At 28.7% G+C, this 16,935-nt stretch overlaps 1 protein-coding gene and 1 pseudogene across 3 annotated transcripts; both read left to right on the top strand.

Moving 5' to 3' along the window:
- The first annotated feature begins 1,954 nt into the window (after positions 1-1,954).
- LOC111292835 (Transducin/WD40 repeat-like superfamily protein) lies at positions 1,955-6,643 on the top strand. Its single transcript, XM_089767342.1, has 17 exons — positions 1,955-2,076; positions 2,165-2,277; positions 2,484-2,592; positions 2,709-2,773; positions 3,603-3,641; positions 3,860-3,956; positions 4,028-4,124; positions 4,231-4,294; positions 4,361-4,437; positions 4,531-4,612; positions 4,845-4,909; positions 5,042-5,126; positions 5,249-5,317; positions 5,390-5,457; positions 5,552-5,600; positions 5,733-6,247; positions 6,337-6,643. Exons 1-16 carry the CDS (start codon positions 2,010-2,012, stop codon positions 6,123-6,125), a joined length of 1,539 nt encoding a protein of 512 aa, XP_089623468.1. The 5' UTR covers positions 1,955-2,009; the 3' UTR covers positions 6,126-6,247; positions 6,337-6,643.
- A 5,589-nt stretch (positions 6,644-12,232) lies between these two features.
- Positions 12,233-13,998, top strand: LOC111292542 (LOB domain-containing protein 25 pseudogene; annotated as a pseudogene). 2 transcript variants are annotated; one of them, XR_016345910.1, is made up of 2 exons: positions 12,233-12,522; positions 13,285-13,998. The product of XR_016345910.1 is annotated as an LOB domain-containing protein 25 pseudogene, transcript variant X1 (transcript). The 2 variants fall into 2 exon arrangements; XR_016345911.1 differs by having other exon boundaries at positions 12,233-12,572.
- Positions 13,999-16,935: the final 2,937 nt, after the last annotated feature.

The raw sequence follows: 16,935 nt of genomic DNA, 5'->3' as shown, positions 1-16,935 counted from the left end.
TTGAATCAATATTTTATTAAATTCATTGTTTTTTAGTAATGTCAATCCAAATTTTTACTATAAAAAATTATTTAACTAATAAAATCAAAATTTCAAAATTATCTTTGTAAATGTGTAATTTGTCAAATTGTTTTCCTTTTTTTTTTTTAAATACATTTTAATTGTTCATAATATGAGGTAGGAACCTACTTCACTGATTATTTTGTTTACTCGTTTGTAGTATCGCGTTAAATTGAACTACTTTACAACTTCATTTTGTAGACTTTAAGATATGTTTGGCATACAAAATTATGATAGAATAAGATATGATAAGATGATATTATAAATATGATTAAATTAAATAATATCACTCTATCTTATGTTTGATGTGTGTAAAAATTAAAATAAGATAATTTATTTATCGATTAAAATTATTATTTTTTAATTTATATAATATAAATTATTAATGTAATTTTTAATGGTATAATAAGACATATAAGTATAATCTCATAAATTAAAAATAACTTTTTTCACTTTGAGATGATTGAATTATTCTATATTAAGAGGATATTAATCTTTCTTATAATTTTATCTATTTTTTTATATACAAATCAAATATAATATAAGATAATTATTATCATATCTTATCTATCTTCATACACATCAAATATGATCTAAATATTTTTTTTGTATTATTTGACAACAGTAAAAAGGGGTAAAGAAACACCTTGCACTAGCCAATTGTAATTAACTTTTGTACATAATTATTTTAACATGTTAGAAGTTTAAATTTTATTATTTTTAAATTACAAATTCTTTTTTATAATTTTGAACTATTAATATATATATATATATATATGCAAATATCATATTTCTTCCTTTATAATCATGCTTCTTACATTTCATAATTTAAAAAAAAATACAACGTCAAACCAAAATAAATAACATATTTTAATAATTTTAAACTTGCCACGGAGTGAGGGTATTTTATGTCAAGTTGTGTGATCTTAATTACTATTATAACGTTATTTAATAATATTAAATAAAATATTTTGTTTTTTATACATAACTTGATCATCTTAATTTGTTATTTATATTTAAATGATTGTCAATTTAAAAATTTATTATTGCATTTGTAAATTTTTTATAATTAAAAAATATCATATTTAGAAATTGGATGCGATTCTCACATTAAAAGTGATTTTTTATAATTCAAAATTTAGTGCTATATTTTATGAAAATAGGTTTTAATCCAAACACTTTATTAGTAAAGTATTAACCTATGCAATTCCATAAAAAATCTTATGCAGTCAAATTATTATTATTGTTATTATTAATTATGCATAGGGATGACAAAATCACATGTAATCGGTAGTTTCGATCTGATTCGATTATTTAAGTTTTTTTAATTGAGTTTCGATTAAGGTCGAGTTGATTAATAATTAAAAAAATTTTAAGATCAGATTTTAAGTAAACTAATCTCACATCGATATATATTTATAAAAAATTATTTTTAATTATTTACTTATTTTTATATTTAAATATATTTAAATATTTATTTAAAATAAAATTAAAAATATTATTTTATATTTTTTAAAAAATAATATTTTATTAATTTTAAATCGAATAAATCAAATATAATTTTATATAATATTAAATCTAATTAAATTTAAATATAAAATAATTTTAAAAATATCAAATTATATCAAATTTAAATATTATAAATATAAAATCGAGACAAATTCAAAAAAAAAAAAAACCGATTCTACCTGACCTCGACTCATTACGTTATGCAGTAAAATTTTTATTTTTATTATTACTATTTTTTTAGTTAGACACTGAAAACAGGCCCGCCGGTAAACTGTAAAATGCGAAAAGAAGAAATTTGAGTTTTCCCGCGTCAGCTCAAAACAGCCAAACGCCACTCGCGCCAAACCAAATGAAATATATAAAGATTTCCCTCTCCAATTCATTCATTTTTTTTTCGTTTTCAAATCTGTGTATGAGCTTTTGGCCTCTGCAAAACACAAATGGATTCGTGTAGGTCCAAATCTTGTTTCCATAGCATTAGATCCAGAGAACTCAGTAGCTTTCGAGGTAACTCTCAAATTCTCTCTCTCTCTCTATCTCTTTTCTATCTCCATTTTTTTGTCTTAATTTTTCCATTTTTTTGTTCAATTTTCAGTTAGGAAACGACCATTTATTGATGAATTAGCTTCCGATTTTACTGAAATCGGAGCTGTCGCCGTTGAACACGATGCTGAACCGACGCCTCCTTTGGCCATCTCTTTTTGCAAGGTACTCTTATTTTTTTTTTCCCATTTTCAATCAATTATATAAATATATTTATAATTAAAGTTCGTTTTTGAATGGTTTAAGTCTGTTCGACTTTCGAATCTTACTCTTTCAGACAATATAGAGTACAAAAATTTCATACAATTTTTCTTTGTATTTGTTTTATGGATTGTATTAAAAAATTTCCCTTGTAAAATCCCAAATTTCAGGCAAGTAAAAATTCTCATGTTTTTGCTGTATCTGATGAGGTTGGATATGTAAGCCTGTTTGACTCTCGTAGGAAGCTTTCTTCTGTTGCATCTCACCAGGAAAATGCAGGTTAATTTGTTTTATTCCATTAAAATCTCTTTTGTTTTATCTTTTAAAATATCAGTTTTAGTGCTTCATTTTTAGTGACTGATTTTTTTTTTTTTTTGTTAATAAATTATGTGCAGCAAAAGCAAGAATCAGTGATTGGGTTGCACATGAAAATGCCATATTTGATGTATGCTGGATCAAGGTAATACCACTTTTTTTCTGCATTTGACTCTTAGGAGATTTCATGTATAAATATGAATTTAACTTAAATCTAGTAGTTATAACTTGAAATGTCCAATGGAGATGGTGTCCATTTCAGTGTGGAAATGCAGCCCTTGGCACAAGTTCTCATCCTTCTAATGCTTTCCCCCATTGATAATCTATTAATCTGTAAATACATATGTTAGGACCATCCACATTTGGGTTCGTGATGAGGCTTTAGATTCGTGTGGATGGTTGAAATGAGTGAAGGATGTTATAACCCAACTTTTTGAACGTAATCATAAAGGAATTGAGAACAATCTTGTAACTTAGTTCATCTTTGATGCATAGTATGATGGATATAATAGATTGTGTTTGTTTTGTATCTAAAGAAAGAGATAAGATTATAAGGAGGATTAATTATCTTATTGGCATAGGATGATTCAATCCTTTCAAAGTGGAAAAGATTATTTTTAATTTATGAGATTGAATTTATATGTTTTATTATACTTTTAAAAATTATATCAATAATTTAAATTGTATAAATTTTGAAAAAGTATAATTTTGACCAATAAATAATTTATTTTATCCTAATTCTTGCATATATCAAACACAAGATAGTGAGACATTATTTAATTTAATATTAATCATAATATCATTTTATCTTATTTTATCATAATCTTATGAATCAAACACACCTTTAGGACTTGTGTATGTCTATATTTGGTTTAACTGAAGGAATGTGAAGAAGTCATTGCCGTGCAAAATATTCTAGTCAATGATTCTATGCTCCATGCCTTTTTTTTAATGCTAGTGAATATTTCTTGCAGGAAGATAGTCACATTTTAACAGCTTCAGGGGATCAAACTGTAAGTAGCCATGCATTAAAAAAAAACAGTTTGTTTTAGGTTCTGTTTGGCTAGTGCTTCTACGTTTTGCTTTTTATCCCTTATCTTTAATTTTTGCATTTCCCTCTATTAAAGGAAAAACAAAAATCAAAAGTACCAACCAAACCTAATCTTAGTGTTTTAATGAGAAAGAAACAATAAATGTAAGTGAATTGCATTTCCTTTTGGACATTGTGCAGATAAAGGTATGGGATGTTCAGGAAAGGAAATGCTCTGCAGTCTTGATGTTGCACACGGGAAGTGTAAAATGTTTGAGTTCTCATCCAACTAATTCTGGTAGGTTTCTCGAAACCCTTTTTTTTTTTTGTTGAGAAAGAGATGGTCTTTAACCATTAATTTTCTAACAGATCTTGTTGTCTCTGGTTCGAGAGATGGGTCCTTTGCCATTTGGGATCTAAGATGCAAGATTAACTCCAGAAGTAGATGTGATGAAGTTTGCCTTCCGTTAGTTACTGCTACTTATACCTCTCGCATAGTTTAGCAGTTTATATTTTTTATATTTGGTAACAATTGCCTCTCCATTCATTGTTGTTATTGTCGCTTCATTTAGATCAACTTCCATGGTCAAAGGAGCTCATCCTTCATCTCAAGCAAGGCGGGGGAGGCGCGGCAAGGTTTGTTCACTGCTGAAGTTTTTTCAATATTATGTCAGCAATTTTTAATACTTTGCATCCTTTCAGGCTGCTGCTGCAAGCATTACGTCAGTTCTTTATCTCAAAGATGAGGTTTCTATTGCTACGGCTGGAGCTGCAGACAGGTAAGTTAGAAACCCTGTGACGTTCCTAAGATTAAGTTTTGAGTACAGCATAAACGCATGCTGACTTAATCTCCTTTACTGCTGTTATTTCAGCGTTGTGAAGTTCTGGGATACCAGAAATCTGAAATCTCATGTTGCCAAGGCATGCCCCCACCCAGAGTCTTCATCTAAAAAGGTTGCTTTTCTCTCCTTCAATATATGTTGAAATGATTATTTCACCATGAGATGATGGGAAAATAAAAGTCATTCTCATAGATGATTGAACATAGCTGTTCAATCCAGCAATCTACTGCCAATAGTCCAGTGATGATTGCATGAGGATTGATGGTGATCCATAGATCTAGAGCTTTAGTTAGAGTTAGATATATCAGGCATGTCTCATGGTACTTTTTTTTCCTTGATTTCAGGGTATATCTAGCTTGTCCCAGGATTTGAAAGGAGTGTTTCTCACAGCATCATGCATGGACAATAGGTATTCATTCTAACGATCTTTAACTGTAGAGCCAAAATTTCTGTTTTGGTGGTTTTTGCTCTAACCAAAAATGTTTCATTAATTAAATGCTGAATGTCTAATTTGGATGCATTTTTCTTTTCCTTTTACTAGAATATACTTGTATAATGTACTTCAGCTTGATAAGGGCCCAATGCATACTTTCTCCGGATGCCAAATAGAGTCTTTTTATGTGAAGGTATATTCTGTTTCATTTTATGTTCTGCTCATCTTTTAACTATTAGCAATAAGCCCAAGCACACTACTAGTTTTGTTAGATTGGTAATCTCTCCAATCCTTTGAATTTTTATGCAATTGCAGTCAGTAATCAGCCCAGATTCAGATCACATACTAAGTGGTTCCAGTGACGGAAATGCTCATATATGGAAGGTTGGTTTCTTCTTAAAATGAAAGTTTCTTGTTCTGTGTCAGTAAATGACCTAGTTAACAATGGAAAACCAGGTAAACAAGCCTCAAATGGAGCCTATCATCTTGAAAAGTCATCATGGGGAAGTTACAGCAGTAGATTGGTAATTTCCTTTCATTGTAACCATAGTTTTTATAATTCTTCTCATCGCTTATTGTAGTTTTAAATGTTAATCTTTTTTTTTCCATATTTTGCAGGTGCCCATCTGAGATTGGGAAGATAGCAACTACTGCAGATGATTTTACAGTAAGTGTGGAGATTAAGCATTACAAATCTTTTGCTAGTTTTATGCTTCTCAATTCCAGCAAGAGCCACATTGATTTTCCCTTTGCTGCCTGTTTGAATGATTCAATTATTCTTTAAATGGTCGTTTGTTAGGTTCGGATATGGAACATTCAAACCAGCTATTGCTCAAGCTCAAGATCAAGATCACCATCTTCCATCCGAAGAAGAGTAATAGCAATTCCAAGTGCAAAAAGTAGAAAATTGTTGACGAATGAGAATGAAGAACTAAGGGGTCTAACAAAGGAACCTGGTTGTTCATATTCTTCAGATGAAGCATTCCACCAAATTAACTCGTCAAGTCCTACCACTGCATCTTTGCTTAGTACTCCTGAAGCAGAGAAGAAAAAATTCTTATCAATTTCAGACTCAAATGAAACCTTTGAGAAGACACCTGAAGCTGCAGTGAAGAGTCCATCTTCAGTCCTAAATCCTCCTTCCTCTTTGAAACGGAAAACCATCCGAGATTACTTTCTAGCAGCTCCATGAAACTTGGTGGAAAATTCATTGGAGATAGTAGTAGATATACTGTGAAGAAGGCTGTATAAAATACCAGTGTTTAGTCTTTTTTTGAAAGTCAGGTGCACAAGTTCCTTCAAATTTTGCCTGGAGTAAGTTCTCTTTCCTTCTTTCTCTTGTTTTCTTTCACATAAAAACTTGGTTAAACGACAAGCTTAATGGTGTAGCTTTTGATTTGCAGGTTTTGTAATTGAAAATGTAAAGCGGTGATGCAAAATTATTTGTAGGTTACAACCATTTATCACCCTCCCCAATGATCCATAGATTTAGATATTGGTGTTTTGGTCTTTGACTTGCTCTCTCTCTGGTGAATGTTATATAAACAAATGACCTTTGAGTTATAATTTTGCCAGAGGAACAGAAATCAGCAGGCAAATTCAAGTTCAAATTCTGGAAGGGAATGTAAAGCCCCTGCCAATTGGTTTGAGATTTGCCTGTTTTCCAGTTAGCACATGGAAATACATATATACATAGAAAAGTGCAACATCAAGCTGATATATATATATATATTTATTTATCCGGAAAAATTATTTCATTTTCAAAGTCAAAGTAAGCTGTTAATTTAATTAGGATTTAGAGATTTATTAAACTTTTATTTGTGAATTTTTTAGATTTATAAATCGTTTATTAACGAATGATCGTGAAGAGATTTAAATTTGAATGCATTAACACCTCAGCATTCGTTTTTTACCATTTTTGCCAACTTTCGTCTGCCTAACTGATATTCACTATTTCATGTGGTTTTAGATGACTGCAATCACATTAACAATGATTACTAACAATTTTATATAAGAAAATTGAAAAAAAAAAACCTTACAAATAAATTTAATAATTTGTGTATTTGTATTTTATAAAATATTAATAATTCATTGTGTTTTGATGAAAATTAATTATTATAATTTGCGTTAATATAAAAAATATGAATAATATTTTTTATTATTATTAAATTTATATATAATTTTTGTTAAAAAAAATATAATGCTTAATGATCTGTGTTTAAAATCGGCCCACGATTAAATCATACATTCTAAGCTAGTCCAAGCCCACGATTTGGAAGTCGCAATGAGTCCAAATCATAAAGCAAATTTAGGTCAGGCCTAAATAATTAATTTTCAGCGAAGCCCAATTATTTGTACGGCTTTCTTATTAATAATATTTTCAGTTCTACTTTTCTTAGAAATTTATAAGAAAAAAATCAGATTTATATAATTTTATAGTAATTTTTCAAGTTAAAATTAAATTTGATAATATAAAATATAATGTAATATAAATATGATATATATATAAATTATAAATATGATATATTTTAAAATTTTAATAATTATTATTTATATAATTAATAAATAAAAATATATATTATATTTTTTATATCGATATAAATTGTGATATATAATTTTATATAAAATAAAATATAAATATAAAAATTTTAATATTTTATATTATATAAATACTAAAAATGGTAAATCTAAATGAAATATATATAGAATCACAAGTCACCCCACTTGCCTGGATGTGATTACTGAAAAACCCATCCTCCGCATCATCATTGTTTTCATCATTAAATTGCTTTGAAGTGGAATCTGATACCTCCCTACAAGCCTATGACTTAAGATTTTCGATTTTTGTTTCGAGTAATCTTGGGTTTTGTGATTTTGATTTATTTTTTTTAAAAAAACTTTATTAAGCTGGAGAAATGACGTTTAAGATTAGACCAAATTGGAAAAAATTTTGTGCTACTTAATGAATCATCCAAAAATATCAACTCACTAAACAAAGCCTAAATTTGTGGGCTAAATAGTGTGATTAAACGAGACAAATGGAGTTTATTAGGACGAGTGTTACTTACTCTATCAAATTTGCCCTTAATTTTTTTTATTTGATTTGATGATATAAAATACAAAATTAATAATATAATACAAATATGATAAAAAAATGACTATAATATATTTAAAATTTTAGCATTAATTGTATGTGCATTTAAATATGAATTAAAACGTATAATTTTTATATAAAATATGATATAAATACATAAATTTTAATATTTTATATGATATAGATACACGAATAATCAAATTTATTTTGTAATATGAAATTTTTTATATTTGGTAGTCTAATATATAATTATTGACATATATTTTGTAATATCATAAATGATATAATAATAAGATAAGATTTATTTTTATCCTACTATTACATGAATTTTAAATCAACTGATTTATCAATAAAAAATTATAATTACACTAATCATTATATTTTATATAAAAAGTTCAAAATTTTAAAACAAAAGTGATGAGATAAATAGTAATTTTTTATTAGTACAATGTTGATATTTTTTATTAATAACTATTAAATCAAGTGTTGTCATTATATATCTTTTGCTTTACTATGATAATAAAGATATAAATAGTTAATAGAATAAGATTTTGAGATTCAATTCCTAAATTTGTTAAAGACTTTCTTCCCATTAAGATAATGTTTTTCATGTATATATTTAATGTCATGAAATATCTTTATGAATATTATATGCTCTAATGCTTATATTCACTTGACATTCAAATATCATGTCATGAGATTAAATCTCAATATTATGGACCAAATTGAATAAAATTTTTTGATAAATTCACAATAACAATGAGATGAACCATTCATTTCATTCTTTACTATTAGGAATCAATATCATACATACATATTTATCAATATCGTATTTAAAATTCGCCTCGAGGGGCTTAAGTCTCGAAAATAATTTTAAAATAAATGAGATGAAATTTATGAAACGAAAGAAAATTATTTTTTATTATGTAATCTGATATCTTATGTATCAAAATAAAATTCTTTTTAAAATCTAAACAATTGAAAGATATGTGGTTACAATCTCTAATCAATCTAACTAAAAAAATATTAAAAGATATAAATTAAAATAGAGAAGTAACATTAAATAATATTATAGCATTCAATTGATTAGTGCAATACAATAAGTTCATTTTTTATGAACCAATAATAACTTCTCTAATCATTAGGGCCATGCTTGATCATTTGAACTTAAATTATTCCTCTTTATCTCCTTCACCCCCCAACTTTTTTCTCTCACCCATCACAATCTGACGCAACCAATAATTTGCATCGAATAATCTGAAGCAATAATCTATGAATCATAATTATATTTTAAATTTTAAATTTAATTCAAATTATTTATTATTTTTAAAAAATTAAAATTCGATCGCAACACTTAAATTTCCTTTTCTTTTTAATAAATTTTCCTTAGATTTTGAACTCTTTTATAAAAGAAATAAGCATTTTTATACTATAAAACTTTTTTGAAGCAAATAAAATGCCCATTAGTTGTATTTGAGTCTCCCAATCTTTCTTTTTCTTCATGACCCTTAGCTATCATTGCATCAATACTATGATAGAGAAAGAATGTTATTGTATAGAAATGTTTTTTGTATTAGAATTTAGAATACATTGGAAATGCATGTATTTTTTTTTTTTTTTAGAATATTGGTACGCATGCATTAGAAAAAAAAGTAGAGATCCAATGTATCATAATCATCAACACATCTTAATTAGATTATCTGATCATGAGTTAATTCTTCTATCATTGGTTACACCAACTCCCCCTTTTAATTCAAAAGGAAATTAATAATATTAGGCATCCATCATACGCTTTGCATCCTTATACACGAGATTTCTATGTATGTTTCTCAAGAATATATCTTATTTAAAGTTAATAAGACAATAATAATGAACCATTTATATTATAAATGTCTTCATCAATATTATATAGGCACAATTAATCTATGTAATACATGTTGCTGCCTCCTTATTATTTATTCATCTCCTTAATTAACATTTGTAAATTTTTTTTTATAAAAAAAAATCATAATCTAAAAATAGGAGAATGAATTGTAATATGACATTTAAATTATAAATTTATTGAATATTATCTCTTAAAATTGGTTAAATGAACTAATTAATCGGTCAAATACTCGATTCATATTTGCAAACTTCATAATCCAATCCCATTAACTTTATTTTTCTCATTTTGATGTAGGAAAAAAAGTCGAGCTTTCAATTAGATTATTTCTATAATTAAGTATAATTTAGAATGAGCGGCTATGATATACTTAGCTGGATGCATCAAAACAATAATGCTATTTCTATATATGTTCATCCTTTTGATTTTTTTTTTTTTACTAGCAATTTCAAAACATGAGAAAAACTGTTGGCTACACATTGTTGAAAGATCTAACTAGGAGTTTGCTATCATATCTTCAGGCTGAAAATTCATAGTTCCGTAAATGCAGGTTTTGTCGTATTGTCAAGCAAGGGTGGGACAAGATATAGATATAATTGAAGATCAAACTGAGAAGACGCAAAAAATGAGAGACCCCCCCCCCTCCCCCAGTTTTCTTTGGTACTTGTTTGGGGTTTTTTAGGTCCGAAAAGTAAACAAATAATCCGGGGGATTTTGGATTTTTTGATTGACTTTATAAGTTAAGTGAATCTGACATGTTTAATATCACATTAGCTCGATTACGTTACAACGGTACATCACAAATTTCTTATTTTTTGCCTATAAATAAATATATCTAAGTACTATCAATCCATCCACTTTATTAATACATTTTTATTTTTCTTTCATTCTGACTTCTTTTATATTAATTTTTAACTCGAGTGTTGGAATGTAAACACATAAAATACTTCATATATTTACTTTTAACCGCTTTCTTGGTAATTTCAGAGTTTTGATCGACACCAATAGTATCCATCATTGTATCATTTCAGCTTAGTTTGTCTGGAATTACAGTGAAGTTCATTGAAAATTCAATAATAGAAGTAAACAGAAAAGGTTTCTGAGCTTCATCCTAATAGTTAAACTCAATGATAGAACCCAACAGAGCCACAGTAGGAAATTAAATTTAAAGATTGGGTGTTTAGGCACTTCATTTGTCCAACAGGCCAAATTTGTGTTGTTGACAAAAAGGAATTTGAGTATTCATGCATGGATTTTTACATATTTTGGATTGGAAATGCTATCATTTTCAAAGACTTTTTTACTATACAAAGTAGCAGAGGTAGAACTTTAGGTAGACAGTCTTGAAGAAGATATATTGATCTGATTGATTCAACATACATAAAATATATATTAATTTTTTTGATATAAAAGAGATCGTAATCTTGAAATAAAAAATATTGTAAATATTAAAATTTTAATTTTAATTCTATATCATTTTTTGAGGATTAATAGATGAATGAAATGAATTAAATTAATTTAATTTTGAGATAAAAAGAATAAATTACAAGTATTAAAATTTCAATTTCAAATATATTGGATTCTCCTTTTTAAATGTAATTTTATATATCAACAAAGTTAATCCTTGAATTCAACATATATAAATTAATTACATATACTCTCTAGCACCATGCATATAAAAATGAAAAGAAAATGTCTAACCAACCCCATTGGGAGCACATGCAATTGATTAACTTAATTAAGTGTTGATTGGATGATTAGTTGACATTTACATGTATAAACATTTTTGCTTTTGGATATATATATATATATATATATTTATATCAAGGAAAAGACTTTTGCAATAAGTTTAAAACTTTTTCTTATATTTATTATTATATATTTTTATATAAAATTTAAATTTTAAATTTATTAAATATTATATAATTTTAAATGATTAAATTTGAATTCGACTTTTTAATATATATTCAAAGTTATAAAAATTAAGTTATGATCCTCAAACCTTTAATTTAATAGTTAAAGATGTTTAAAGAAATATTAAAGATTTAATTTCGAATTAAAACTTTTTTTTATTTATATTAAAATTTTATTTTTATGATGTAACTAACAAAAATAAATTATGATAATTGTAATAAATTTAACATTTAGCCCGTATGTCACACGAATGAAATAAGTTGTCAGAGGTATAAATCTTTTAGTATTTTTTTTCTTTTTTTGGTAGATTTTGTAGGGATGTGAATATTAGTTTCAAGTTGATTTCATGAGTACCAGCTCTTGAACAGTGGATTGATATTATTATAAGTGACAGTGTCATAGTCATCCTTTTGTAGCTCCATTTACTACCCCTTGTCTTTTGCTTTTTCCATTGTTTCTCACAGAAAATGCTCTTTGCCTCCCTTTTCTCCCATCTCTCTCACCTTTTGTCACTGTGTTTGCAGGCCTTCCCCTCCCTGTCCTGCAACTAGGGTTTCCTCTTTAAAAACACACCTCACATTCAATAACATAACCCAAGAGAATTTCTCATCTTTCTGCCACTGCATAGTCTTTTTCACTGGGACAAACCAATCAAAGGGACATAGATCTTCAAACAGCCTATACTCAAGGGGAAAAGAGGTAGTTTTCTTTTTTACTTCTGATCGAAGAAGCTAGTCATAAATAGCTAGGTAACTACATAATACAAGCATCCTATTTAATGCTTTATATTCATTTATACTCTTCTTTTGTTTTACCCTTTTCTTTTGTTTCATTTTGAGACACTTCATCATGCTTTTACTATAAGGCCTGATCAAGCTTTTCCCACAAATTAAGATAAAGATCTACTATTGTGGAATCTTGGGAAAATTTTTGTGGTCCTCAAGCATGGAAGGATTGTGTCAATTTATGCAACTGTTTGACCAAATTCAAGACAGAATCCTAGAGTTTGTGCATGTTAATGTAATCATACATGTTTTGTTTCATCTAAATTTTATTTTTATTTTTATTTTATCTTGGTTTGTTTTTGACTTTTGGGTTTTTTTTTTTTTTGGCTACTAATTTTAAGATGAAATGTTTCTGACAGTAGTATGTAAATTCAAGGAAAGCTGCCTGGCAGGTCAGAAAAAGCAAAAGTTGTTTGAAAAGAGGATGGCAGAGAGTGTTTTTCTTTAAGCAATTTCTCATGAAATCTTGTGGTCCTTAACCTAGTTGTTTCTCTTGATATCTTGAATTTAGAACAAATGCCTTTTTTTCCCAGTTTTACAAAGTTAATGAATACTAGTAATTTTACTTTATCAACCATACATAAGCTCACATTTGAACAGAATTTGATATAAAAAGAAAAAAAAATTGTGGTTGACAAAGTATGATATGCTTGATGCATGCAATTCTTGGCTGCAGAGAAAATGGCTTCTTCCAGCTATTCCAATTCACCATGTGCTGCCTGCAAGTTTTTGAGGAGAAAATGCATGCCGGATTGTATTTTTGCACCATATTTTCCACCTGAAGAGCCACAAAAATTTGTCAATGTTCACAAGATATTTGGTGCAAGCAATGTTAGCAAGCTGCTCAATGAGATACAACCCCATCAAAGGGAAGATGCAGTGAATTCCCTTGCCTATGAAGCTGAGGCAAGGATGAAAGATCCTGTTTATGGCTGTGTTGGAGCCATTTCGGTCCTCCAAAGACAAGTGATGAGACTCCAAAGGGAATTGGATGCTACCAATGCTGATTTAATTCGATATGCCTACAATGAAATGCCACCACCACCAGAAGCAGCAGCATCCCAGTATGGAAGAAGAACAACAGCTGCTCATGGTAGTACTGGAGGAAGTTCTTTTAATCAAACTTCTGGCATTTACTATCCCTCCCAGTGGAATGACCCTTGTGGAGACAATGAGCAATCAGGTGGTGGAAGCATGTGAAGCTAGCCGTTTCATGTAATTAAGAAGCAAATTAATGGTGGCTGTATCATTTTCTATGTGAAAAATTATTAGGTGGGAGTCCCATTTGGCTAGCTCTAGGGTTTTCTAGTCATGGAGTTGATAAGGGACCATGTGTCATATCATGGTATTTTTATGATATGCCATTACCCTGGATGAAATGTTATTGTTAGTGTCTTATAATTACTTTGTAAAAATGATCTCCATATAACATTTGATGTGCAGCTGTTCTTGCTATTATTCAATAAAGTTTCTATGTATATAAGCCAAACTGAAGTCATCATCAACTAAATTAAAGTACTATATAATTTCCTCACGAAGATCAAAGGAGTGTAGCTTCTGATCAGGTTTCCTAGCTAGCATAAAGGATCATTTTCCCTGGTACTTGAGTTTAAGCAGCTTTGGATAGCAAATCAAACCCAGAATGAAAACATCTATCAAATAGTTCAATCTCTATTTTATCAGGCAAAACTTGAAAGTTGCATATTTAATTCAATTATAAGAAGGAAATTATGTAGGTAAGAGCTTACTTTCTGTAGTGAATTCCTATATGGAATTAACTCTAACCTAGCTAGCTAAATTGTGGTCAGTCCCCAAAGTCTACCACTATTGATTTGCATCCTACTCTAGAGAACAGAAAATGCCCATCAATTATAAGTCATTCCTGTTTCCTTAATAATTTCATATTCAGTAGTACCATTTTTTTCATAAAATAAGCATCAATACGAGAACAAGAGAAACGATTGTAAGTATTGAGATTCGAATATTAAATTTATTGGATGCCATTTTTTTAAAATAATTATTTTATGAATTAATTGAGTTAAGCTCTAGATCCATATTAATGGTACTATGTTATTAAGGCCACCAACCTTCCATAGTTTATACAAAACTTACACCCACCTTGACCAAACGTCAACAGTTACAAGCCACCAACTGCTTAATAAAAACTTTGTACTGGTTTATGCATCTTATAAAGTAACAGGATCTTATGTTATTGATGGATACAATTATTCTGACGCTCTAACATCATGTTTGAATCATTACCAGGTTCCCACTTTCCTGATCAACTCAATTTCTTCTCTAATCTACTCTAAAAATTTTCTTTCCTTGACAGTGCTGCATGGCAAACAAAGTGCAGATCATTATTTGTGCTCCAGTTTCCACCCGTCCAATGGATGGGTCTTCCAAAAAATTAAAAGTGGTCTTTTTTGTCATCATTGATGACTAAGTCAGCGTAAGAGAACTTCATAATTAAGATCTTACCATTTTTATTTACTTGGTTTCAAGTAATTTTCCAAGCCCACAAGTCAATAGCAAGACATCTTGATTTATCAACAAATGAAAGTCCTTGCCTTCTTGCTAGTTGGTATTGTTAAAAAGGAAAGCAAAAGAACCCGGAGGTTTAACTCATTCGCTTCATGACATTCAGCAAATATAAAATTCAAAGTTTCAACATTTATAATCTTTTTCTTATTTTTGAACTACGTCGGTTGCATTAAAACAACAAAAAATTTGCTATTATAATAGCGGCTGCCCATGTTTTAATCTCTTATGAATTGTCAGTTATCTGCTAAATAACAAAATAAAACGACATCACCATCATAAAAAGGTGGTAAAAGGAAAAAAAAAACAAAAAATGAACTAATCCAACTGAATAATACTAGTTCTCTTTTTTAACCAATTACCAAAGCATATACCATACCCAATTAGCCATAGGACCTACGACCTAAGTGTGAACAAACGGAAAAAAGAAAAGATTGTCTCTAATATTCTCCTAAAGCATTTTTGGACACCAAATTTTCAAGCCTAGAGCACCTTGCTTCAACTCAGAAAACTGATTTTTCCATGGACAGATAGTAAAAGTAACACTGTAAATTTGTTGACTTCCCTTATAAAACCATTTTCATGTAAAATTCCCATTTACCATTCCTTCTGCAGTACTGTCGTTGTCTGTAACAGTCAGAGAGTACAGGTGCCTAGCCTTGTAGGAAGAATAAAGGAGTTTTTTCCCATGTGAGGCTACTTGCATCAACAGAAAATTAAATTGCATGAAAGATCTCTTTACTTAGTTTTGGTTTCTTCACCTTTCTGGCTTTATCTCATCAATCCATTCTCAGACCCCTCAAAGACATTAATGGAGGAACAAAATTTACTGCTGATTCACATGCTGTGAAAGTTATATTGATGTTCATTATTTTTATTATATTATATTAAAGAGATTCGTATATTCTTTTGCCATGTTTTCACCTTATTTCTTGATCCTATAGTGATAGTCAAAAGCATTTGAACCATAAAAAAAAATTTACTTTCCTAATGTTTTTGTCAAAAGTAGCCATAAAAACTAAATTTGATGTGATTAGAGCACATGTGGTGTATAACGGTGCATTAAAGAGAAGAATGGAGAACTAAGGCCAATTAAATAAAAGCTTGATTATCAGAAATGCACTTTAAAATGCTATACTACAGTCTGTAATGCTGAAGGATAAGGGAAAATGTCTCCTTCTACTCAATCACACCTTTATTTTAAGGAGAGGAAGACTGAGGGAATTGGGGGGTGCTTCCTTATCTTGATCATTATGATCTTCTTTTTCTTTTGTATTGTCACATTAAATCAAACATTATGCTAAAAGAAATATATATAGTTTTTTATATATCTAACTCAAATAGTTTATCTGATTTAGGAGATTGCTTTAGCACTTGCAAATTCTTCTTTTTCGATTCTTCTTTAGGATTTGATTTCTTTGTAGAAAAAAGTATAATAGGATGGCTCTATCATTGTACCATAAGACAATGAATAAACAATAACTATACAAAGAACCTAAGCCATGTTAAAGAAATAAAAGAGTTTTGCATACATGCATGCATGTGTCACCATTTTCATTATAGAAATTCTATACGTACAAAGCTTATTATTTAAAGTTGAATTTGAGACATATTGAACAGAATTTTTGTAAATCAAAACCTTTGTCATCTCACTAGTAATAATATAAGATGTGGGTGTCCTTTCATTAATTAATTCCCTTCCTCTGTACCTCAGCTAGGGTTCACTTAATATTTACGAACCAAATATCAATCAGTCAAGTGGGCTAAATACGAGGGATTGATTCTT

The sequence above is a fragment of the Durio zibethinus genome, chromosome 10, assembly GCF_047325235.1.
Source record: "Durio zibethinus cultivar Kanyao isolate XHJ-2024 chromosome 10, ASM4732523v1, whole genome shotgun sequence".
In the NCBI taxonomy this organism is placed as follows: domain Eukaryota; kingdom Viridiplantae; phylum Streptophyta; class Magnoliopsida; order Malvales; family Malvaceae; genus Durio; species Durio zibethinus.
This window is presented reverse-complemented; position numbering and strand designations above follow the sequence as displayed.